Consider the following 24,205-nt stretch of genomic DNA (forward strand, 5'->3'; position numbering starts at 1 on the left):
TACCCCCGGGCCATAACTGCACTAAACGCAGCTAAATTGTAAAAAAAAAAAAAAAAAAAAAAAAAAACTCCCTCACGTGCAACATGAGGAAGCCACCGGTCAATCACGATCCGGGACTGTGCAATCAGCGATTACATGCCAACTGGACAATATTTATCATATTTATTCACACAATTAATCCACAATAAAAAGCCTGCACAGCATAGGAGGTAGGAAATGCTGACTCCCACTCCCTTAGCACACTGGGATTCAGCATTACTCCTCTCTAGTCACTTTATACTTTTTACTGTCTCGTTTTCTTTTACATTGCCTCCTAGAGTGGTCTTAGGCCACATTGTATATTGCATATTGTGTATATTGTGTTGTTTTTGTATCTTGTGTGGTTTCTTCTTTTTTTTTAAAAATGCAAAGCACCTCAGGGAAGCAATCTAAATTTCGTTGGACCTGTACCTGTACATGCACAATGACAATAAAGATCATTCATTCATATTGAAAGTAGCCGTGTGCTTAAGCGCTGCTCGTTGTGTCCAATCACAGTTCAGTAGTAGGTGCTTCTTTATAGGGTTTCGAGTGATCGCCAGCGGGTTGAAATTGCTGTGTAATGCGAGAAGATGATATCGCCAAAACAGACAAGTGTTTGGAAAGTCTTTTAAATGCAAACATGCCGGTATATCGCATAAGATACAAAACACTTTGACTCCTGTTTGATTACTCAATTTATTATTAAAACTCAGGAGAGCTTCTTGCGGTAGCAGCCGTATACGTGAAATCTTCTTTGGTCTCCGGTGCCAGTGTGCGGCAACTACCCACTGTCCACCTGACGAGGCCAAGGAACACTAGACTAGATAATTAGTATATTTCCTCACAAATATGGATATAAAGCATTGGCAAAAAAGTGAATTTTGTGTCCTTGCCTTAATCTTGTTTTACATCATTGAAATCCCGAACGGCCACCTCTGCGTGTCGGCAAAGTAACCACAGCCTGTAGAAATGTACGTACATCAGCTATTAACATACTTGCCAACCCTCCCGATTTTCCCGGGAGACTCCCGAATTTCAATGCCCCTCCCGAAAATCTCCCGGGGCAACCATACTCCCGAATTTCTCCCGATTTCAACCCGGACAACAATATTGGGGGCGTGCCTTAAAGGCACTGCCTTTAGCGTCCTCTACAACCTGTCGTCACGTCCGCTTTTCCTCCATACAAACAGCGTGCCGGCCCATTCACATAACATATGCGGCTTTTAAACACACATAAGTGAATGCAAGCCATACTTAATCAACAGCCATACAGGTCACACTGAGGGTGGCCGTATAAACAACTTTAACACTGTTACAAATATGCGCCACACTGTGAACCCACATTAAACAAGAATGACAAACACATTTCGGGAGAACATCTGCACCGTAACACAACATAAACACAACAGAACAAATACCCAGAACCCTTGCAGCACTAACTCTTCCGGGACGCTACAACATACACCCCCCGCTACCACCAAACCCCGCCCCCCAACCCCACCCACCTCAACTGGCAACCTGGATGTGACACACTAACAGACGTTCTAATTGGTCAAACGGTGGAGGGCGGGACATCGAAATGAAAACAATAACAAGATTACGAGGCTGTAAATCTAATTTTGAAATGAGCATATCCCGGCTGAACTACTGACGAGTCGGCAATGAAGAGCAGCTCACTTGCTTCGCTGGCGCCCACACGCTCTGCACGGCAAACCGTCTGGAAACCAGTAGCGGTCAGCTTCTTCAGCCAAGCCCCGGTAGTCGCCGCAGGCCAGAGAAGCAGAGATAGCCAGCATCGCACGGACCGCAAGTGGAAGCTGCCTCAAGAAAAGATGCGGGAAAATGAACCCGCCCTCCTCAGAGCCCAGCAGCGACAGCATATTGTCCATCAACTCCACGGCGGTACTATCGCCTAAACCAGGCAGGGAAAGAAATCTATCTGACCTCTCCGCGTCAGAGTAAATCTCAGAATCAGAAGATCCTTGAGGGCAGCGTATTTGCCACTCTGTGGAGGTGTTCACAACAGCTGCATAGCACGGCGAGTGGTTGCCCGATCGAGGGCTGTTACAACCATGTAATACCGGGAGTCGTCGCCAGGTGGAAAAGTGGCTCGATGTGCTGGAACCATGATGCCGGGTCGCTCTGCCAGAAATTCGGAAGCTTCGTCGCTGCGGCGACAAATGCAGGTTGCTGGAGTTGGGGCGACATGGCCAATGAAGACACAACTTTCTCCTCTGTGTGAAACATTGTCGGGGTCACCAATGTGGCAAATGCAGGAGAACAATGTTGTTTCTCTCAGGTCTTTATTGTAAGACTGCCAACATGAGAATGTTCATATCACAACAAAGGCACCTTAACAGTGTGCTCAAGAAGACATAAAAACCACACCCATTCTGCTGAGTGCGAGTATGGTCCTAGTGCCCGCCACAAGGCATTAGTAAAAGCACATACTCGGAGCTAATCCTCAAACTAATTATTGTTTTAACTAATAACTGATTTCAGTAATAACGTATTATAATTTTGATGTTTTACTTTAAAAAATCTATACTTTTCATGTTTTACTCGTTTTATACCACACAGACTTACAGTTAGACACTAGTAAAAGTCCAGAATCAGAGCTCATTGTCAAATTTCTGTACCGTTTTAATTTATTATAACTAATAATAGTTATAATAACAATTTTAAAAAAGGAAACACCACCTAAGTCTTATTGTCTGCTCTGAGATCCACAATAATGATAGAATTTACAAACTTTTGAGAGCAATCTATAGCGGTATTTTTTGTTGACAGATTATCATCACACTTAGGGATGTAACATTAAACGGTAATAATGATTAACGCTGTAAAACTCCAGGCGGTTACCGTTTTAGATTAAGATTATCAAAAAATTGTGATTGATAAATGCACTTTGGTAAACTCAGACTGACTGCGACCAGCTCGCTATCTTAAACGCTAACAAGAAAGCAACATACATTCACGTCTTTCCCCAAGTCAGTACTCTTTGAGCAAATTAAACAATACTGCGATAATAATGATAAAGGTAATATGAAATGTTCATATCGTTACATCCCTAATCATCCATCAACAACATAGTCATGTAAATGCTGCCTTGTTGCTAGGTTGGCATTGCAAATTAGTTGTTTTTTTAAGTCTTACCCTGGATGAACAAAAAAGCTTAAATAAATACATGTTAACTAGGGAGTGACCATGCTAGTGTGTTGCTAAATGTTTATATTATACATTACCCAGAAGGCTTAGCGTCGTAGACAGGAACAGAAAGTTGCTGTGTGCTACGCGGCAGGACGATAGTTGTGCCGTTTGAGCAATAAACAGTTAATATATTGTGACACGTTGCCGTTCATGTTTCATGTACACAAGAAACACACATACCTTTTGATTAAACTTTTGACGTGTGCGTTTGAGTACCGCTCAGAGACAAATCAGAAATAAAGCTGATTGGCCAAAATGTGCGGGGAAGTTGCAGGCATTGGACAATGTTAGAGGCTGCACATAATTTCCGGCAATTGTTTGAATTTGCATGAATTGGTACAATGGCTAAATCCTGGAGGGAGTGCCTGTTGCTGTGCATTAGCAGTAGAGAGCAGAGGTGTGGACTCGAGTCACATGACGTGGACTCGAGTCATGAATTTGATGACTTTAGACTCGACTTGACAATATGTAAAAAGACTTGCAATTCGACTTAGACTTTAACATCAATGACTTGTGACTTCACTTGGACTTGAGCCTTTTGACTTGACATGACTTGCTACTTTCCCCAAAACCCAAAGATTAAAAAGTTATTCAGAAGCGCTCCGTATCTTTCATTTTGTACGTGTCTCGCAGCGTGTGGTTCCTGTCAGTACAACAGCCAATCAAATTACATCCACGTTATTTTCGTCCCACAGCATTCATCCAATCAAATTGCAGAACAACCAACGAAGAAGAAATGTCAAACAACGCGCCGGTGAGGAAAAATTATGCCTAAAATAGTTTCATTCGGGTATTAAAACTACGACTTGGTCAACTAAAATCTAATTCCAGAATGCAAGCATGCGGTTCGAAGATTACAGACGGAGACGCAACAACTTCCAACTTCGTTCGACATTTGAAGATGCACAAAGAAGGGTAAGTTTTGAATGTAAGCTAACGTTTATTGGCTAAGTAAAGTAACTTTTATTTGCTGTTTAGTTAAATCAGTGAGGCTGTAAACTCACTGCTAACGTTATAACCATAGACATCTTATAAGTAGACGCAGCATCGAGCGCTACTGGTGCTGACGAGACGCGGGGCCGCCATCTTGGAGTGGTGATCAGCTCCACTCAGTGCAATTCATTTGGCAGGAGCAATGAACTGTCAGCGCATTTAATTCCTCTTACCTCACTGAATACCACTGATTTTCACACGGTTTTTTGTCATACGTGTAGCTATGATAATGGACACATGTTTTATTATTCATAGTTTGCTTAACAGTAATATAATATTCTTATATGCTATAAGTAACCAGATGTCCGAGATCAATACTGGGAATATATTCCCAGAGAAGGGGGAAAAAAACGGTCAGCTATTTTTAAATTCAAGAAACAATATGATTAGGTTATAAATACATGCGTATATCCTACATAAACAATGTATGAATACATTAGATATCTATGTATCTTATAGACTGTATCTCTGTTGCTGCTGCAGCAGAGAGTTTATTCTGTCTTGACACTGTATTGATATTTTGTATTACATTCTTCCCTTAAATGATCTTGTTTACAGTGATTGTTTTATATGTATTTTTTATGCATATCGCTTTGGATAAAAGCGTCTGCCAAATACGTAAACATACACTACTGTTCAAAAGTTTGGGGTCACCCAAACAATTTTATTGAATAGCCTTCATTTCTAAGAACAAGAACAGACTGTCGAGTTTCAGATGAAAGTTGTCTTTTTCTGGCCATTTTGAGCATTTAATTGACCCCACAAATGTGATGCTCCAGAAATTCAATCTGCTCAAAGGAAGGTCAGTTTTGTAGCTTCTGTAACGAGCTAAACTGTTTTCAGATGTGTGAACATGATTGCACAAGGGTTTTCTAATCATCAATTAGCCTTCTGAGCCAATGAGCAAACACATTGTACCATTAGAACACTGGAGTGATAGTTGCTGGAAATGGGCCTCTATACACCTATGAAGATATTGCACCAAAAAACAGACATTTGCAGCTAGAATAGTCATTTACCACATTAGCAATGTATAGAGTGTATTTCTTTAAAGTTAAGACTAGTTTAAAGTTATCTTCATTGAAAAGTACAGTGCTTTTCCTTCAAAAATAAGGACATTTCAATGTGACCCCAAACTTTTGAACGGTAGTGTAAACATTTATAAACACCTGAAAGTCTTTATATCAGCTAAAACCACCAATCTGTTTCACTGGATTCAGAATAAAACCAAATTCTGTCTTACCCAACAATGTTAGTATTTAAATATTGTTACTTGAAGACTTATTCCTGGTTACAATTAAACTGTTAAGAAAGTATTGTCTTATATTTTGCCTAAAATGAGAACACATCATAATCAGTGGTGGCTGGTGAATTTTGTTTTAGGTGGGGCTGAAAGTTTGTAAGACAAACTCCTGTAGGGGGGTCATCCTCCCCCAGAAGGTTTCTTTGTGATTTTCACATACAAATATTGAAGCTCTTTGCTCCTTCTCAACTCTGTGATAATATTATTTTCACAAAATACAACCAATAGTACGTTAATGTTAAATCTTACTTGTGAAAAGTAATCCCCTGATTCTTATTTTCAACAGTCCGCTCATTTGAGCAGGAAAACGCTGAACACCAGCCCGGCATCTTAGTTTTCTACCTGCAACTGTCAGTTTAGGCTGCTCGCCGGCACCTCATCACCACTTCAAGATGGCGGCCAAATTGCTCGCATCACAGCAGCCAATGCTGCGTCTACTAATAAGATGTCTATGGTTATAACGTCATTGCAAACACGGCAATCTGTTGCGTCCACTGCAGTTCGCTACCTTATTCATACTTTTTGTTAAGTGTTTTTTTTAAGCAGGGTTGCATGAGGTACCTATACATAACGTTACTAACGTTACGTTAGTCAATGTATCACACACAGTAACGTAACGTTAGACGGCGGTCAGCAGCACCGCGTATTTTAGCCACCTACAAAATGACAAACCTAGTCAAATAAAGGTCAGTTAAAATGTATACTATATTAAGAATATGTGTACATATTGCATAGGGCCCTGACATCTAAAAAGTACAACTCTGTTCATTGTTATTTTTATGTACTGTATTTGTTGTTTTTCATGTGTATGCACACATCAACACACAAACAGTATGAGATGAGATCAATGAGATAAGGTAAGAACAGGATAGAAACTGCTGTGGAACTAGTTACAATGCAATATGCCATGGAAATACAATGTTAACACTTTTGTGCAAATAAGTACAGTTGCACTTGTTTTTTCAAATGTGTTTATTCTGTAAAGGAATGAGTTACATGTTTATAATAACTGGTTAATAGTGCTATTATGAAGTGCAATGTCAGCACTATTTTTTTTCCTGCATCTTCAAATGTGTTTAATAAATAAATACAGCGTTTTAAAAGCATACACAATCTGTGTAAATATAATAGTCTGTGGTTAAAAGGACTTGAAAAGACTCGAAACTCAAAATGCAGGACTTGGGACTTGACTTGAGACTTTACAGTCTTGACTCTGGACTTGACTCGGGACTTGCCTGTCTTGACTCGGGGGCAAAGACTTGAGACTTACTTGTGACTTGCAAAACAATGACTTGGTCCCACCTCTGGTAGAGAGCTGCAGTATTGTACACCGAAGTCCACGCTTGGCTGCCCGTTTTCTTGTTGCCCTCAGTCTCCTCCTAGACCAAATGTGTCTACTTGCGGAGAAGTAAACACAGGACACCTTGTTCGTCTCAGTTGGTGTTTGTTTTGATAGGATGGCTCTTAGAGGCTGATGCATTCAGTGTGATGTGGTTAAGATGACATTCTTACTACTAAGGGTCTCCCGATCCAATATTGAGGCAGAATTAGAAAGTATCCAGTAACAAACACGTCAACTTACTGTGTCATAAACGTAACTTGATGAATTATTGGGGCCACTATGTGTCAACAAAAAATAATTACTGTACAACTCAACCTCTATTCCAAATAGTTAATAATAAATAGGTGTGGTTTTCATACCTACCACTGTTGTATGAGCTCGATATACCGTACTTCAGAGTTTGAAATAAATAACTCTTGTCCTGTATTCTTTATGCTATGAGATATGTTAGTTTTTGAAATACACAACTTTTAAAATGTTATCAGACACACCAGGTAGATTTGCACAAAGTATCAGTATCAGATCGGTATCGCAGATACCAGCCTGAATTTTACTCGTTATCGGATCTTTAAGAAAATCAGTGGTACCGTACATTACTGTATATTTCCCTTGATCAAGCCTTTTTTTTAACATCCCACACTATAATAAAACTTTCCAGCAACACCACTAATATTAATAAAACATAATTTTCAAATAGCTACAAAATTTTCACAATTTGCATATACGCTTCAGAAGGAACTTTGCTTTCTGGTAATGTCGGCATGACATTTTAACATTTCCCCCACTTGTTGTAAGTAATGTGTCCCCTAACGTAACTTTCGGGCGAAGTTTGCCAAGAAAATAAAATGGTTTTTTGGGGGGTTTTTTTACTGCAAACCAGCAGAGCCTTGAGTGTGACTTTCGAGTATGAATATTTAACAGTGAGGCAATAAAAGGTGGTGACCGGAGATATTTAAAGAGGGGAGGATATGAATAATAAATGACATGCGTCAAATAGGCGGAAGGTTAACGGGGGGGCAGGGCTCGGACTATGTTTACCGTCTCAAGACTTATTGGAGTCAAAAGACACTGAACAAAGTGTTAAGAAATTTTTAGAGCAGTGCAGTTCTCCACTCACAATAATGATCTAAAGATAAACAAGCGAGAGTGTAATGTTGACAGGACATGTGTTCTCCGTAGAGTGTATAGTACAACCTGATTCAGTGTTGTATTGCATTTAGGTACAAACTATTGATTCTGTAAACAGTGTCCCCCCCTAACCCATCACACGAATGGGTCACAATGCCCTTTTGACTGACATGATGCAAGACTGACTCCTTACAATAAACAACCAGAGACTAACACATTCAAAGCACCGTCTTGGAATTTTTTTTTACAATTGGGTCCATTGGAGTCCAATAATTGTACGTATAATTGAAATTGAGGGACACAAATGTACTCTCCTGTAGCTATAATACAATCTTCGCCTTTGTCTTTTGAACAAAGATGTCATCAGCCTACAAATGAAAGTAAACAAATAAGTGTGGGAAAATGTGTACAGAATGCAGTATGCAAGGGAAAGTCATTTAGATTAGAGGGTTTTAAAAAGAGACTATTAAAGGCAGCAAAAAAAAAAAAAAATTTAATAACCTACTGAGCAATCTTGAGAAATGTGTCAAAAGAAACATCCATCCATCCACCCATTTTCTACCGCTTGTCCTTCTCGAGGTCACGGGGTTGCTGCAGCCTATCCCAGTTATATGTAAAAACCCTGATCTCTTACTCAACCCAGATTAAAATGCTGTACAGAAAACTAATACGTTTTTTAATATTATTTAACCTTGTTGGGGGCATGAGGTGGCTCTGAATATCATTGTATGTAGCAATGGATTAATAGATTTCCTTAAACATATATGTATATATATTTAAATATTTATTTGAGTTTTAGGGCATATACAAGTTCCAGGAATACAGTGACATATCAAATGTTCCCATTCCCCCCCCAAAAAACAAGAAATCCACAAAATAAAAATTAATAAATAAAATTAGGTAAAATAAATATATACAAATGAAATCGAAATAAACACATCAGTCAAATAAGTACAGGTAAATATTGACACAAAGCCACAGACAACTGTATTCAGGGCAAATATAGAAAAATAAAAAGTAAAAAAACAAAAATGTCTTAGTTATCTACGTACATGGGTTTTTGTAGCAATTCCGAACAAAAACGGAGATACCACTGTATTCTCATACATTGTTATATACAAATTTGCTTACAGTATAAAAAGCAGCACTGTGGTTTTGGCGTCAAACAGCAGTTTTTTTGAAAAATGTTTACATAAGACAGGGGTTTTTAGAGTGTGGCAGAATGAAACCCCCACAATATTATATTGTATAATCACTGCTATTAAACCGATAAAGACTTGGAAAGAGACCGCAGCACTTAAAATAAAACAACTGACACAGATAATAGAAATAGAAAACATTACTATTAGTTTTAAAAGATAAAATGGACATATTTTAAAAATCCAAAGGATTTTTGTTATAAAATTGATAATAAAGATGACAGTGAGGAGGTCATTATTATATATGAAGGTGGGGGAAATAATATATTTTTAGATACATCACAATTTGGAAATGGGCGCGATTGTAAAATCGATTAGTAAACATCAATAATAGATTATTTATTTATTGTAATTATAGTAATGCAGACAGTTACAAAATTTGGCTGACAGCAGCGAGCCACCTCATCCGACCAGCTCCTTTATTTTAGGGCACTTATGACCAAGTTTTGCACACATTTCCATTAATTAAATAAATGTAGTAGGAATTAATTCAACTGTTTATTACAAATGCGATAGTGAAATGAAAATACATGTAAAACTGCATTAGTATACATAAAATAAAGATGCATCAATAGTCGATTTTTAATCGAATCGTAGCTCCTGAATCGTAATCGAATTGTGAGTTGCCAAAGATTCCCACTTCTAAGTATGTGTATGTCCTAAGTATAGGTAAACACGGCATCTTGATTAAAATAATGAAATACTGAGGGACAAGCGGTAAAAATGGATGGATGGATGAGTATGATATGCTGTACAATTGGGATGACTATGACTTTCTATATATGCATTAAGTATATAGATGTGGGAGGTTTTTCTTAAAATTGTAGTTTTATATAAATGTTTTCTCTATTTTTTTTCATAAATGACATTCACTGTATTTATTATTTCTTTAAAAATAATTGTTAAAGGACAAGACATTATATAACTTTGTGAAACCATTGCAATAAAGTAAAAAATAAAAATAGGGAATATTGTGTAATTTTGCCCTCAACCCAGACTGTACAGGAACTTTAAATAAATAAAACTTGCCATTAAAAAATAAATGAATAAAATATAAATGTTTGTGATTTCCAAATTGCCCCTTTGAAATCACACACATCGAACACTCCTGCTCTAGACCTTGCAATTAATTTTTAAATTGGTGTTTACGATAATTGTACATTTTAAAAATGAGGGTGGCAGCATTCAGGTTTAGGTGTGAATTTGTGAATGTTGGGTTGAGAACTGAAGGTGGACTTAAGCTGACAGTACAGTTATTGGCTACTAATTATTGAAACGGTTTCTAACCACTTCACGGTCAGGTGCATTGAATAATTTTGTGTGGCATTTCCTCCTTTTGTTTGTTCTGTGGTAACAGTTTTCGTAGGACTTTGCTAATTATTCCTTGGTGGCAAGGACACGCGCTCGTTAAAACGTTCTAAATGTAGACACAGAACAAGTACGTGCTTGATGCAATGACGGACAGGAATGTTTATGTAACTGCTTTTCCAAATACACCTTCTACGGTACATACAGAAAGTAAACACAATGATGCAACAATGCTGTTTTCAGAGTTTATTATTCTTCATTGTGTAATTATATCAGTTATCTCTCTCTTATATACTGTAGTTGCTTTGCACTGGCAAGTGTCATCCATTGCACGCACACACACACACACACACAAGTTATAACAAACAACTTTTTACAGCAAGAAAGAAAGGTAGCATAGGTCGTTTGTAAGAAGATGACACTTGTTAAAAGTCGCATCAAACTATGTACACGTTTAAAAAATATCAAAAAGTTGTATTGAAAGACAGGTGTAAGAAAAGAGACAACATGGATATTTTACTGTCGCACAAAAAGTGGTGGAAAAAAACCCAATAGTGTGCCTATGTGTGTGTGTGTCCAGCACACACACACACTCACAAACAGAGCCCAAACATGCACACCAAGACGCTCCCTGCAGAGGAAAGAGGAGAAAGGGGTTTGGAGACCCTGGCCAGCTGTAAAAGTTGACACCATGGTAACAGCTAAAAGGAAAGAAGTGGCAGATAAGGCAGGAAGCTACTGAGATGTCACAGTTCTTCGCCGCTAGTCCAACAGGGTGAGATGCTTTGTCCTCCACATTAGCAGCATGTCACCCGCTATAGCCAGAGTCCAATCAAAGGCTGGTGTTCTTTCTCCCATTTGGCGCCCAGAGAGGTATTAGTGTGTGTGTGTGTTGTGCTACGAACACTTCCACACACACACGGCCAGACTCCCGCCGAAGAACATGTAAAGCAGGTTCTTTACCTCGTGCGTCACCTCAAAACCGAAGCCTTCGCCGATCACCACGTGCCACGAGCTGCCGAATTTCTTGTCCATGGACTCCTTGATCATCTTGGCGGCGCTCTAGAGGCCGCCGAGCGAGACGTCACACGTGCAAGAAAAGAAAAATAACCTAATTCGGATCATATTGCCCACCCGGCGTTTCCTATACATTCATTTATTTGTGTTGGTCCACCATGACTAATTTTGACCGCAATGAAAAGACTTAGATTTATTCTTATTTCGATTTTTCGGTACAGATGCTTTACTTCCAAATGACCATGTGGTACACATTAGAAAAAATCTAAATGCAGGGCACCTCCAAAAGCCCGGTGTAGTGTGCATTACCACTGCAGTGAAAAGTGAGGCGTGAAAGAGTGCAGAACAACTCCACAAGCATGCAGCCCAGCCTTTGACTAGTGATAGTGCTAAGAAGACAGAACCTGGAGACACCCTTCATTCATTTGGTAACATTCCGTGAAAAACGGTATCCCGAGGGTTTCCAAGGTGAAGCCTAGGGGCCATTTGCGGACCACGGCTAATTGTAGAAATTTTTATTTTCTAACAGCAAAAATGGAAAATATAGCAAAAAGGCTTAATGTAATGAGAAAATGCTGAACTGATTATACTAATCATGAATATTAACACTAGGATTTGTCTTTAAATGTGGGATGTGCCGATTGATCGGCCACCGATTAGCGTTGGCCGATTATCGTGAAAAAGTATGTGAATCGGAATTGCCAATTAATGCCTTTTAATGACGATTACCGATCTCCTCTGGCTGAGACTGTATTTTTAGTCCCCTGGCTTAAAACATGCAGCTAATGTGTTTTCATACAAAGTGTGGAGCCGCTCTCACAAGCAAATAATAATCACCTCCATTATGTCAAAGAGCATTTCTTAATATCTGAGTATTACTGGTGGACGAGGCCAAACTTGTTACACACCGAGAGCAAGCCAGGAGCAGGCATGCTACTAGCCAAGCTAACGCTAAGCTAGCTTTAAACAACACAAATAAATAAATGCTTAGTAAACTTTAAGAAGTGTAGATGCAACTATGTTACAGCAGGAAGTAAGCAGATATTAAGAGGAAAATAAGTATAGGACTGTCTCAGAAAATTTGAATATTGTAAAAAGTTCTTTATTTTCTGTAATGCAATTAAAAAAACTAAAATGTCATACATTCTGGATTCATTACACATCAACTGAAATATTGCAAGCCTTTTATTATTTTAAATATTAATTACTGCATCAATGCGGCGTGGCATGGAGGCAATCAGCCTGTGGCATTGCTGAGGTGTTATGGATGCCCAGGATGCTTCAATAGCGGCCTTTAGCTCATTTGCATTATTGGGTCTGGTGTCTTTCAGCTTCTTCTTCACAATACCCCACAAATTCTCTATGGGGTTCAGGTCAGGGGAGTTGGCAGGCCAATCGAGGACAGTAATGCCATGGTCAGTACACCAGTTACTGGTGGTTTTGGCACTGGGGGCAGGTGCCAGATCATGCTGGAAAATGAAATCATCATCTCCATAGAGCTTTTCAACAGATGGAAGCATGTAGTGCACTAAAATCTCTTGGTACACAGCTGCATTGACTCTGGACTTGATGAAACACAGTGGACCAACACCAGCAGCTGACATGGCTCCCCAAACCATTGCTGACTGTGGGAACTTCACACTGGATTTCAAGCAACTTGGATTTTGCTCCTTTCCAGCCTTCCTCCAGACTCTAGCGCCTTGACTTCCAAATGAAATACAAAACTTGCTTTCGTCTGAAAACAGGACTCTGGACCACTCTGCAACTGTCCAGTGCTTCTTTTCCATAGCCCAAGTCAGACGCTTCTAGAGATTTTAGAGCACTACATGCCACGCCGCATTGATGCAGTAATCCGTGCAAAAGGATTCCCAACCAAGTACTGAGTGCATTAATTGACATTTTCAAATGTTTGATTTTGTTTTGCTGTTATAAATCTTTTTTTTTTACTTGGTCTGAGGAAATATTAAAATGTTTTGAGATAGGATTTTTGAGTTCTTAAGCTGTATGCCATAATCAGCAATATTAAAACAATAAAAGGCTTGCAATATTTCAGTTAACGTGTAATGAATCCAGAATGTATTACTTTTTTTTTTTTAATTGCATTACAGAAAATAAAGAACTTTTATCACAATATTCAAATTTTCTGAGACAGTCCTGTATATTGACAAGAGTATAATAATAATTAATAATAATTTTCACACTCAGAAGGAGTAGGGCAGATTGATCCATAAATTGGTGGTGTTGATACCGATGGCAGTATCAGTGTATGATCAATATTACAGTGATCAGGTTGATATTTTTATTTTATCAAAGTATTTTTTGTTGCTTTTGTTATTTTTACAAACTCACAAAATAATTCCCTGCACACAGGAGTACCATAAGAGCATAAAGGATTAAAAAGAGTAGTAGATAGTAGATTTTGCTTTTGTTTAGTTATTGTGTACTATTGACTGTTTTGATCAGGCAATTGTATGTAATAAAAGAGAACAAGGAACTAGTTTAAATACTGTGTTGATATTGTTCAACTGGTAATAGTGCTTACCATAATTAAATTTTTTTTACAGTTAATACATGTGATCGGTATCAGCCGATCACTCATAGATGATAATATCGGAATCGGCAGCATAAAACCCTGATCGGAACTTCCCCATTTAAATATGTGTAACTGGTTCTTATATGTATTTAAATAACAGTGGAAGTAAGCCTAGGCGATAAATCGATTTTATCGATAAATTTGAGTTTTTTGTTGCAAACGATCTAAAAAATAAAAAATCTATGTTTTTCTCCTCTTGCTCCGGCATACTTTTTGCCCCGAGGACCTTCTGTAGCTTCCGCCCTCCTTATTTTCTTAGGGGATTCACACTTAACAAAACATGGCTAATGCTTTTGCAAACGAGAGCGAGACGTTTGTTTCAAAGAAAAGAAAAGTGTTGTCTGTAGTTTGAATTTGCGGCAACAGATGCGAAACTGTACGCTGCAAAATGTATTTTAAAAAGGCAGCAGAACAACAAACGTATTTATGCATCTGAAACCGAAGCCTCCAGTCAAGTGCGGGAAATACACTCTTTACGAGGCGAACAAGACCGCAACAACAAACTTACGCTGAAAAGCAGCTTCCTGTGGTAGAATCATTTACAGGACAGTGGAGAACGATCACTAAAGCAGTCGCTCTGCCCACCGCCAAGATGTGGTGCACGTACAATTAAAAAGCCTGCCTCTACTTACTAAAAGTATAGTTCTCTCAATGTTTTACTTGATTATTTATATGCATACAATGCACAATATTACATTTTTATTTACAAAAGTATTTTGTTTATGACAGAAGTTTTGGTAACCTGACTTTCGCCAGATGCTTGTAGTTCGCTGAGCTTCCCACAAGGATCTGGGATCGAGGGCAATGTAAACTTCAAGATACCAAAAAATAATGAACCAATCAGAATCGCTGGGTGGGATTTCATAGATGTGACAAAGCGCCGAAGCAACTTTTTGATTCAAACAACAATGGCGGCACGCAGCGAGGAGTCGTGTGCTGACATTGATTCTGCTATTGCAACTGTTTTGTCGAATCTATCAAATATTAATTCTTTAGAAGATGAGAACTTTTCGCTCTGTCGTTATCCAATATGTTGGCTGTTCAGTTTTGGATTTCCCAGCTTCCCTCAAATCAGCGTCACGGGTTGATTTCGATGTGAGTGGTTGAAGTAGCACGTCATTCAAGATAACGGACTAGTGGTTATCCAATCACATACAATGATTTTTTTTACAAGACCCCACCTTCTGAAATACATCTCCTATTGAGAAGTCCCAGATCCTTGTGTGGAGTTCAGCGAACTACAAGGATCGGGCGAGAGTCAGGTTAAAGTTTTAGGTTTGCACTTTAATAATCTTAATGTTGGAGATTATCATTTATTTGCATGCAATGTGCAATGCTACATTTTTTGTTAACTGAAGTCATTTGTTCAAGACAGAAGTGTCTCCCGAAGGAAGCTCCACATGTAGTTCTTTGAAAATTATTCCTTAAAAAGTAAAATTGATATCTGGTCTAAAATAAAACATTATACAAATTTGGAATTTTGCTAAGAGTAAAATGCAGTGTATGCAGTGTCATTTAAAACGAGTTCCAACAATTCCCCCCTCTGTGTTCTTTTTTTTCTTCTTTCTATCCCCTCCCCCTGCACCAAACATTAAATACATCTATTAAATAGAGTCAAATACAAAAAGGGAAACGAGAAATATCCCACACTTCTCTTTTGTAAAACAATTCCGTACAGCAGATATAGGCATCTACATCAACAATATGAGTTGCCTGATTGGCTTGACAGGACATGTTGAAAAAATTCAGAAAAAAATCATTGAACTAAAGAAATCTTGAGATTTTATTTTTAGGCCATATCTCCCAGGCCTAAGTGGAACTTCTATAAATATATGAAATAATTACACACATTTACACACTGGAGTGAACTTTCTTGTATACCATGAAAACAGACTAAACCGTGTATTTATTTTGTTACGCGGGACGAATGCCAGAATGTAGCTATAAACTAATTTCCCCCTGTAGTCCCTAGTAGGTTGATGGTTTGCACAGACAACATAAAAATCACATTAAAAAACAATTGACAAGGCACATACCTCATTGTTTGTGGCAAACTTTTCGCAGGCTGTCACACACAGCTCCATCGTCTCCACCCTCATCTCCTCAGCCATGTCTGTGTGCTAGGGACATATCAATATGTTCTTTTAGCAACTTCAGACCTTTATAACACAATGTTTCTAACAATGTTTCTAGACCAAAAATCACTTCATATTCTCTACTGCTCACTAGTGTTACCATATCTGAGTTATTGTGCAGAAATATGGGGAAACAACTACAAATGTGCGCTTCATTCACTAACTGTATACAGTATATCTGTATGTGAAATTAAATTATGGAATGGATTAAGCAAAGCAATCAAACAATGTACTAATATGATCCACCTCAAGAAACTCTTCAAACTTAAAGTGTTTACAAAGTACAAAGAAGAACCATGATAAACATTTATTTCATCCATCCATTCATTTTCAAAATAATCTTACTCATCTCACCATATGAAATGTAACTTACCTCACCGAGTATTATTTATTTATTTTTATTGTGATTACTAATGGAGTATATTGTGAATAAATTGAGAACAGGAAATGAACAAAAGTTTTAGCAACTGTTATGCAAAATAAAACGGGTAGGATTAAATAAGCTCTGCTTCTTCCTACTCCTTTTCGAACATGTTGAAAAGAGAAACTGGAAATTGTGATGTATCATGTTGTATGATTGCATGTTCGAAATAAACTCAAACTCAAACTGTGTTACAAAAAAGATCAATTAGAATAATACATAATGTTGGATATAAAGAACATACAAACCCTTTATTTATTAAATCACAATTATTGAAATTCAACGATTTGGTGCATTTGGAAACAGCTAAAATTATGTACAAAGCAAACTATAACCTGCTACCCAATAATGTACAATTCTTCTAAATAAAAGAGGAGAAATATAACCTTAGAGGAAAATCGAATTTAAAACATGTGTATGCTCGTACAACACTTAAAACCTTTAGTATATCAGTATGTGGAATTAAATTATCAACCAAATAAATTAAACAAAGCACCAATATGATTCAGTTTAAGAGACGGTTCAGACTACAAGTGTTCGCAAAGTACACATAACAAGAATTATGATGAACATCTTGAACCCTTTTTTTTCTTGTTATTGAGACAGATTATTTATGTATTTAATATTTGTATGCTTACTATGGTATATCATTTATTTATTATTTATTTGTTCACTGTTTTGTTACAGAGAACAAGGAAATTGGATAAAATTGCTATGGTATGAAAAGGGGTAGGATTAAATAAGGTCTGCTTCTTCCTACTCCTTTTCGGACGTGCTGTAATGAAACAACTGGAATCGTGTGATGCATTACATTGTATCGTTTGCATGTTCGAAATATTCAAAATGAATTGAACTGTATATGCTGAATCCATGGATAATACTAAGTTGCAGTATTTCACATGTGCATTATTACACAAGTTGCACACCTTTTTTATATGTACAACGTCAGTGAGATCGAGCTGCATCACTGGCAGTGGTGTAGAGACACATGTCCAAGTACTGTAAATAGTATGTCTTACTTACCCTGATGAGAGGGAAGCTGTGGAGTCTTTTGTAGTCGGCTTCTTCTTTCTTTCCCTCACCTGTTCCTGCCATTCCGTCCCCTGCAAATGCATGTAATTAACCTCCATAATGTACACATGTTAAAAAGCAGGGGGAGCTACCAAGTGCACTTAGCAACACTGAGCAACAACACATTATGTACACTTGTTAAAAAGCAGGGGGAGCTACCAAGTGCACTTAGCAACACTGAGCAACAACACATTATGTACACTTGTTAAAAAAGCAGGGGGAGCTACCAAGTGCACTTAGCAACACTGAGCAACAACACAATATGTACACTTGTTTAAAAAAAGCAGGGGGAGCTACCAAGTGCACTTAGCAACAACACATTATGTACACTTGTTAAAAGGCAGCGGGAACTACCAAGTGCACTTAGCAACACTGAGCAACAGCACATTATGTACACTTGTTAAAAAGCAGGAGGAGCTACCAAGTGCACTTAGCAACACTGAGCAACAACACATTATGTACACTTGTTAAAAAAGCAGGGGGAGCTACCAAGTGCACTTAGCAACACTGAGCAACAACACATTATGTACACTTGTTAAAAAAGCAGGGGGAGCTACCAAGTGCACTTAGCAACAACACATTATGTACACTTGTTAAAAGGCAGCGGGAACTACCAAGTGCACTTAGCAACACTGAGCAACAACACATTATGTACACTTGTTAAAAGGCAGAGGGAACTAGCAACACTGAGCAACAACACATTATGTACACTTGTTAAAAGGCAGAGGAACTACCAAGTGCACTTAGCAACACTGAGCAACAACACATTATGTACATTTGTTAAAAGGCAGAGGGAACTACCAAGTGCACTTAGCAACACTGAGCAACAACACATTATGTACACTTGTTAAAAGGCAGAGGGAACTACCAGTGCACTTAGCAACACTGAGCAACAACACACCTGAGCGAGTAAACTACCTAGCTAGCAATATCAAGACATGTATACAGTACTGTGTAGAAAGAAAATGCATTATTTCTACACAACGAGCAAGTTTATATGTTTTAAATATATAACATGTGTTATTATGATAAACAACTAGTATGTAAACAAGGAGTTAACTGGCTAAACAGAATTTACAAGCTACCCAGCTAGCTTAGCTTGTAGCTCCATAGCGAACAGCTGACGCTTTCTCTCGCTTTGGCAGACGCTCGGTGGCGGCTCTCGGCTTGATAAGTTCGGGTAAAAACTGCTGGGCAACATCGGCGTGACTTACTTAAGAGCCGTTTGGACTCAAGTCCCGACTGTTTTCAGTCCCAGGGTCGGTTGTTAGGGTCACATTTTAAACAGAGCTACACATAGTGGAGGAAGTCCCGCCCACTAAGGAAACACCACGTTGCTATTGGCTCTTGTCTTGTCAATCAGCAACTCAGCGTATTCTTCGAAACAATGTGTTGTATTATTATTCAAATCAGCAACTCAGCGTTTACTTTAAAACAATTTGTTGTATTATTATAAAATATATATTTTGTCAATGTGACTGATCCGTATATTTTCATCATATAGTGTATATATTTGTGTTCATTATCATTGTGTCTGTGTTAGTTGCAACAGTGTATTATAGTAGTAGAAGTATTGTATATTTTGTATAGTCTTTAATGTGCTTTTTAGAATTATAGTTTCTAAATATTTTAGATAATGTAATTTATATTTTTTTATGATATTATTTTTGAAAATTGTCATTTTATACGTGTTAACATTATTATCAATATTGTTTTCTAGTTTGTCATTTTGCATTAGAGTGTACATATGTTTAGAAGTATTATCCTTTTTTGTGTGGTAAAAAAAAAAAAAAGTCTAACATACGAATAATTTAGATCTATTTTAGTATTAATATTGTCATATGAGGGAAAACTTGTAAATTATTGTTACAAGAAATTAGGTTGCATGTAAAAAGAAACAGGAAATAAAGGGAAACAGTGCAATACAAGAAAGCAATTATATAAAAATATAAAAGTGATGCTGATTTTTTTCATATTTAAGTTGGAATATTATGAAGAACATTTCTAAATTAGTGTTGCAACATTAGGTTGCTTGTATAAAAAAAAATCATAAAATAAAACTAAACAGTTGCAGGTGCAGTTCTCTTGACATATTCTATGCTAATAATAAGTTTCTAGATGGATTATGGATTATTTAGTAGTAGTGTATTAGCAGTAGGACAATGTAATAATTTAGTAGTAAGTACAGGATATATTACAGACAAACCTGCAATAAATACATAAATAATAAAGAACACATTGGCCAAACAAAAACGTCATAGTGACAAAGACAGATAATATTCGAACTAACAGAAACATTACAATGACGTTTACATACACTTGTAAAGAACATAATGACATGGCTGTCTTGAGTTTCCAATAATTTCTACAACTCTTATTTTTTTGTGATAGTGATTGGAGCACATACTTGTTGGTCACAAAAAAAACATTCATTAAGTTTGGTTCTTTTATGAATTTATTATGGGTCTTCTGAAAATGTGACCAAATCTGCTGGGTCAAAAGTATACATACAGCAATGTTAATATTTGGTTACATGTCCCTTGGCAAGTTTCACTGCAATAAGGCGCTTTTGGTAGCCATCCACAAGCTTCTGGCAAGCTTCTGGTTGAATTTTTGACCACTCCTCTTGATAAAATTGGTGTAGTTCAGCTAAATGTGTTGGTTTTCTGACATGGACTTGTTTCTTCAGTATTGTCCACACGTTTAAGTCAGGACTTTGGGATGGCCATTCTAAAACCTTAATTGTAGTCTGATTTTGTCATTCCTTTACAACTTTTAACATGAGTTTGGGGTCATTGTCCTGTTGGAAAACCCAACTGCGCCTAAGACCCAACCTCCGGGCTGATGATTTTAGGTTGTCCTGAAGAATTTGGAGGTAATCCTACTTTTTCACTGTCCCATTTACTCTCTGGAAAGCACCAGTTCCATTGGCAGCAAAACAGGCCCAGAGCATAATACTACCACCACCATTATGATGTTCCTGGGTTTAAAGGCCTCACCTTTTCTCCTCCAAACATATTGCTGGTATTGTGGCCAAACAGCTAAATTTTTGTTTCATCTGACCACAGAATTTTCCTCCAGAAGATCTTATCTTTGTCCATGTGATGTCAGATGAAACACAAATTTAGCTGTTAGACCACAATACGCAGCAATATGTTTGGAGGAGAAAAGGTGAGGCCTTTAATCCCAGGAACATCATGCTACCGTCAAGCATGGAGGTGGTAGTATTATGCTCTGGGCCTGTTTTGCTGCCAATGGAACTGGTGCTTTACAGAGAGTAAATGGGACAATGAAAAAGGAGGATTACCTCCAAATTCTTCAGGACAACCTAAAATCGTCAGCCCAGAGGTTGGGTCTTGGGCACAGTTTTGTGTTCCAACAGGACAATGACCCCAAACACACGTCAAAAGTGGTAAAGGAATGGCTGAATCAGACTACAATTAAGGTTTTAGAATGGCCTTCCCAAAGTTCTGACTTAAACGTGTGGACAATGCTAAAGAAACAAGTCCATGTCAGAAAACCAACAAATTTAGCTGAACTGCACCAATTTTGTCAAGAGGAGTGGTCAAAAATTCAACCAGAAGCTTGCCAGAAGCTTGTGGACTGACTGATTGATTGATTGATTGATTGATTTATTGATTGAAACTTTTATTAGTAGATTGCACAGTACAGTACATATTCCGTACAATTGACCAATAAATGGTAACACCGGAATACGTTTTTCAACTTGTTTAAGTCGGGTCCACATTAATCAATTCATGGTAATGGCTATTCATGGATGGCTACCAAAAGCGCCTTATTGCAGTGAAACTTGCCAAGGGACATGTAACCAAATATTAACATTGCTGTATGTATACTTTTGACCCCGCAGATTTGGTCACATTTTCAGTAGACCCATAATAAATTCATAAAATAACCAAACTTCATGAATGTTTGTTGTGACCAACAAGTATGTGCTCCAATCACTCTATCACAAAAAAATAAGAGTTGTAGAAAGTATTGTAAACTCAAGACAGCCATGACATTATGTTCTTCACTAGTGTATGTAAACTTTTGACCACGACTGAACATCCATCCATCCATTTTCTACCGCTTATTCCCTTCGGGGTCGCGGGGGGCGCTGGAGCCTATCTCAGCTACAATCGGGCGGGAGGCGGGGTACACCCTGGACAAGTCGCCACCTCATCACAGGGCCAACACACATAGACAAACAATATTCACACTCAAATTCACACACCAGGGCCAATTTAGTGTTGCCAATCAACCTATCCCCAGGTGCATGTCTTTGGAGGTGGGAGGAAGGCGGAGTACCCGGAGGGAACCCACGCAGTCACGGGGGGAACATGCAAACTCCACACAGAAAGATCCCGAGGCCGGGATTGAACTCACGACTACTCAGGACCTTCGTATTGCGAGGCAGACGCACTAACCCCTCTGCCACCGTGCTGCCCTCACGACTGAACATATATTGTCCTATTTAATAGTCTATAGCAGTGATCCTCAACAGGCGGACCGCGGTCCATGTCCGGACCCAGCGACGTGTCCGTCCGGACCCAGCACGAATTATAGTATTAAAAAAAATATATATATATTTTTATATATAAAATATATATATATTTTTTTTATAATTATAATTATTATAAAAAAATATAATAATAGTATTTATCTTTGAGTTATCGCTAGCGCAAGTCAACGTTCTTTGTTGTTTTTAGTCAAATATCTCCACGTTTAGTTTACACTTCTCCTCCGTGTCTCACTCACTCCGTCTCTCTCTCTCTCGCTCTCTCAGAGAGAGTGAGAGAGAGAGAGACGGAGTGAGAGCGAGAGAACGCCACTCTGATTGGCTGCGGAATCAGCCAATCAGAGTATGGGTGTCATCTCTATCACAACGACGCGCTGATAGGCTGTTACCACCTGGGTCACACAGCGCTCATGCCCCATGCATGGAACCTTTCGCTGCAGGCACACAGTTGTCTCGCATTGCTACTTTGCTAACTGTTCACTCGTCAGTCACTGAATGTGAATCAAATCACAATGGCATGCTCCAAGTTGGCTCAGGCTGGTAAAAGAAAGGTGGACAGGGAAAACCGACGTTTCAAGGAAGAATGGACAGAGCAATATGTTTTCATCCTACCTACTGCAAGTACCAGACCAATGTGTCTAATATGCAACAGTACTGTTGCTCTGGTGAAAAGTGAAAATCTAAAACGTCACTATCTGAAAGAGCACCGCGAATTTGAAGAGACATTTCCTCATGATTCAGAGCTAAGAAAAAAAGAAATCATGAGGCTGAAAAAGTCATATGAAACATCAAGCAAGATTTTTGTTAAATCTATGACACAACAACAAATAGCAACAGAGTGCTCACTCAGAGTGGCATGGGTTTTGAGTAAACACAAGAAGCCATTCTCTGATGCAGAAATAATTAAAGAATGCTTGACTGAAGTGATGGGTGCCATGTTTGAAGGCAAAGAAAAGGAGGAAATGACAGCTAAAATAAATCAAATCCCACTCTCTGTTGCCACAGCTACCAGACGTACTGAAATACTGGCTGGTGATTTGTCCAAGCAGCTTTGTGATGGAATAAAAAACGCAGAGTGCATATCCCTAGCAGTGGATGAGTCCACTGACACCACTGACAATGCTCAGTTGTTGGTGTTTGTGAGTTATTATGATGAGGAAAAGGGGGAGTTTATTGAAGATGTTTTGGGCCTGGCAAACCTCAGTGGACAAACAAGGGGAGAAGACATCTATAAAGCAATATCAGAAATGCTGAATGAAAAAGGGATAGATCTGAAGAAAGTTGTGTCCATTGCTACTGATGGAGCTCCAGCCATGTTGGGGAGAGAGAAGGGACTGGTTCCGCGTCTGAGAGAACACCACCCTGGCCTGATATGTTATCACTGCATAATCCACCAGTCTGTCCTTTGTGCAAGTCTTGGAGAAGTGTACTCTGAAATCATGACAACAATGATGAAACTCATAAACTTCTTGAGAGCATCATCTGCACTGCAGCACCGCTTGCTGCGCACATTCCTATCAGAGGTAGATGCTGCTTTTGATGATTTGCTCGTGCACAACAACGTCAGATGGCTGAGCAAAGGCAGGGTCCTGGAGCGTTTTTGGGCCATTAGAGAAGAGCTGCAAGTGTTTCTGTCCCAGCAAAATAGCGCAAAAGCAAAACAGTTCCTGGAATTTCTGCAAAATGCTGGGAAAATGGAAGCTGTGGCATTTTTGGCTGATATAACCTCCCATCTCAATGACCTAAATCTCAAGCTACAGGGGAAGAAGAACACAGTGTGTGAGCTGATGTCAGAAGCCCGTGCCTTCCAGAGGAAGCTGGAGCTTTTCAAAAGTGACATACAGGTAACTAATTTGTTATTATTATTTTCTACCACACACTATTTTCTTCCACTTGATAATTCATACCTATTTTTAAGCATTGTTCCTAATATATATTTAAA

The 24,205-nt window shown here is 38.4% G+C and overlaps 2 protein-coding genes across 6 annotated transcripts in view; one reads left to right on the forward strand and one right to left on the reverse strand.

Moving 5' to 3' along the window:
* Nucleotides 1–24,205, forward strand: part of LOC133633978 (general transcription factor II-I repeat domain-containing protein 2-like) — a 54,614-nt gene that overhangs the window by 29,316 nt on the left and 1,093 nt on the right. For 2 of the 4 annotated variants that reach the window (XM_062026845.1, XM_062026844.1), the window contains 3 exons: nt 3,927–3,985; nt 4,063–4,146; nt 23,269–24,107. In XM_062026845.1, the coding sequence (XP_061882829.1) occupies nt 23,511–24,107 (597 nt within the window). In that variant the 5' untranslated portion in view covers nt 3,927–3,985; nt 4,063–4,146; nt 23,269–23,510. Of the gene's footprint in view, nt 1–3,926; nt 3,986–4,062; nt 4,147–22,434; nt 24,108–24,205 lie in introns of those variants that run through there. The other 2 variants (XM_062026846.1, XM_062026843.1) reach the window with 2 other exon arrangements.
* Nucleotides 10,736–19,082, reverse strand: LOC133633976 (dynein axonemal light chain 4). Of its 2 annotated transcripts, none has more exons than XM_062026838.1 (4): nt 18,956–19,082; nt 17,694–17,773; nt 16,151–16,234; nt 10,736–11,566 (listed from the first exon to the last, which is right to left on the reverse strand). In XM_062026838.1, exons 2-4 carry the CDS (start codon nt 17,763–17,765, stop codon nt 11,402–11,404), a joined length of 321 nt encoding a protein of 106 aa, XP_061882822.1. In that variant the 5' UTR covers nt 17,766–17,773; nt 18,956–19,082; the 3' UTR covers nt 10,736–11,401. The 2 variants fall into 2 exon arrangements, with proteins under 2 accessions (XP_061882822.1, XP_061882823.1); XM_062026839.1 differs by having other exon boundaries at nt 18,827–18,958.

This window comes from Entelurus aequoreus, linkage group LG18 (assembly GCF_033978785.1).
Source record: "Entelurus aequoreus isolate RoL-2023_Sb linkage group LG18, RoL_Eaeq_v1.1, whole genome shotgun sequence".
NCBI classification, from domain to species: domain Eukaryota; kingdom Metazoa; phylum Chordata; class Actinopteri; order Syngnathiformes; family Syngnathidae; genus Entelurus; species Entelurus aequoreus.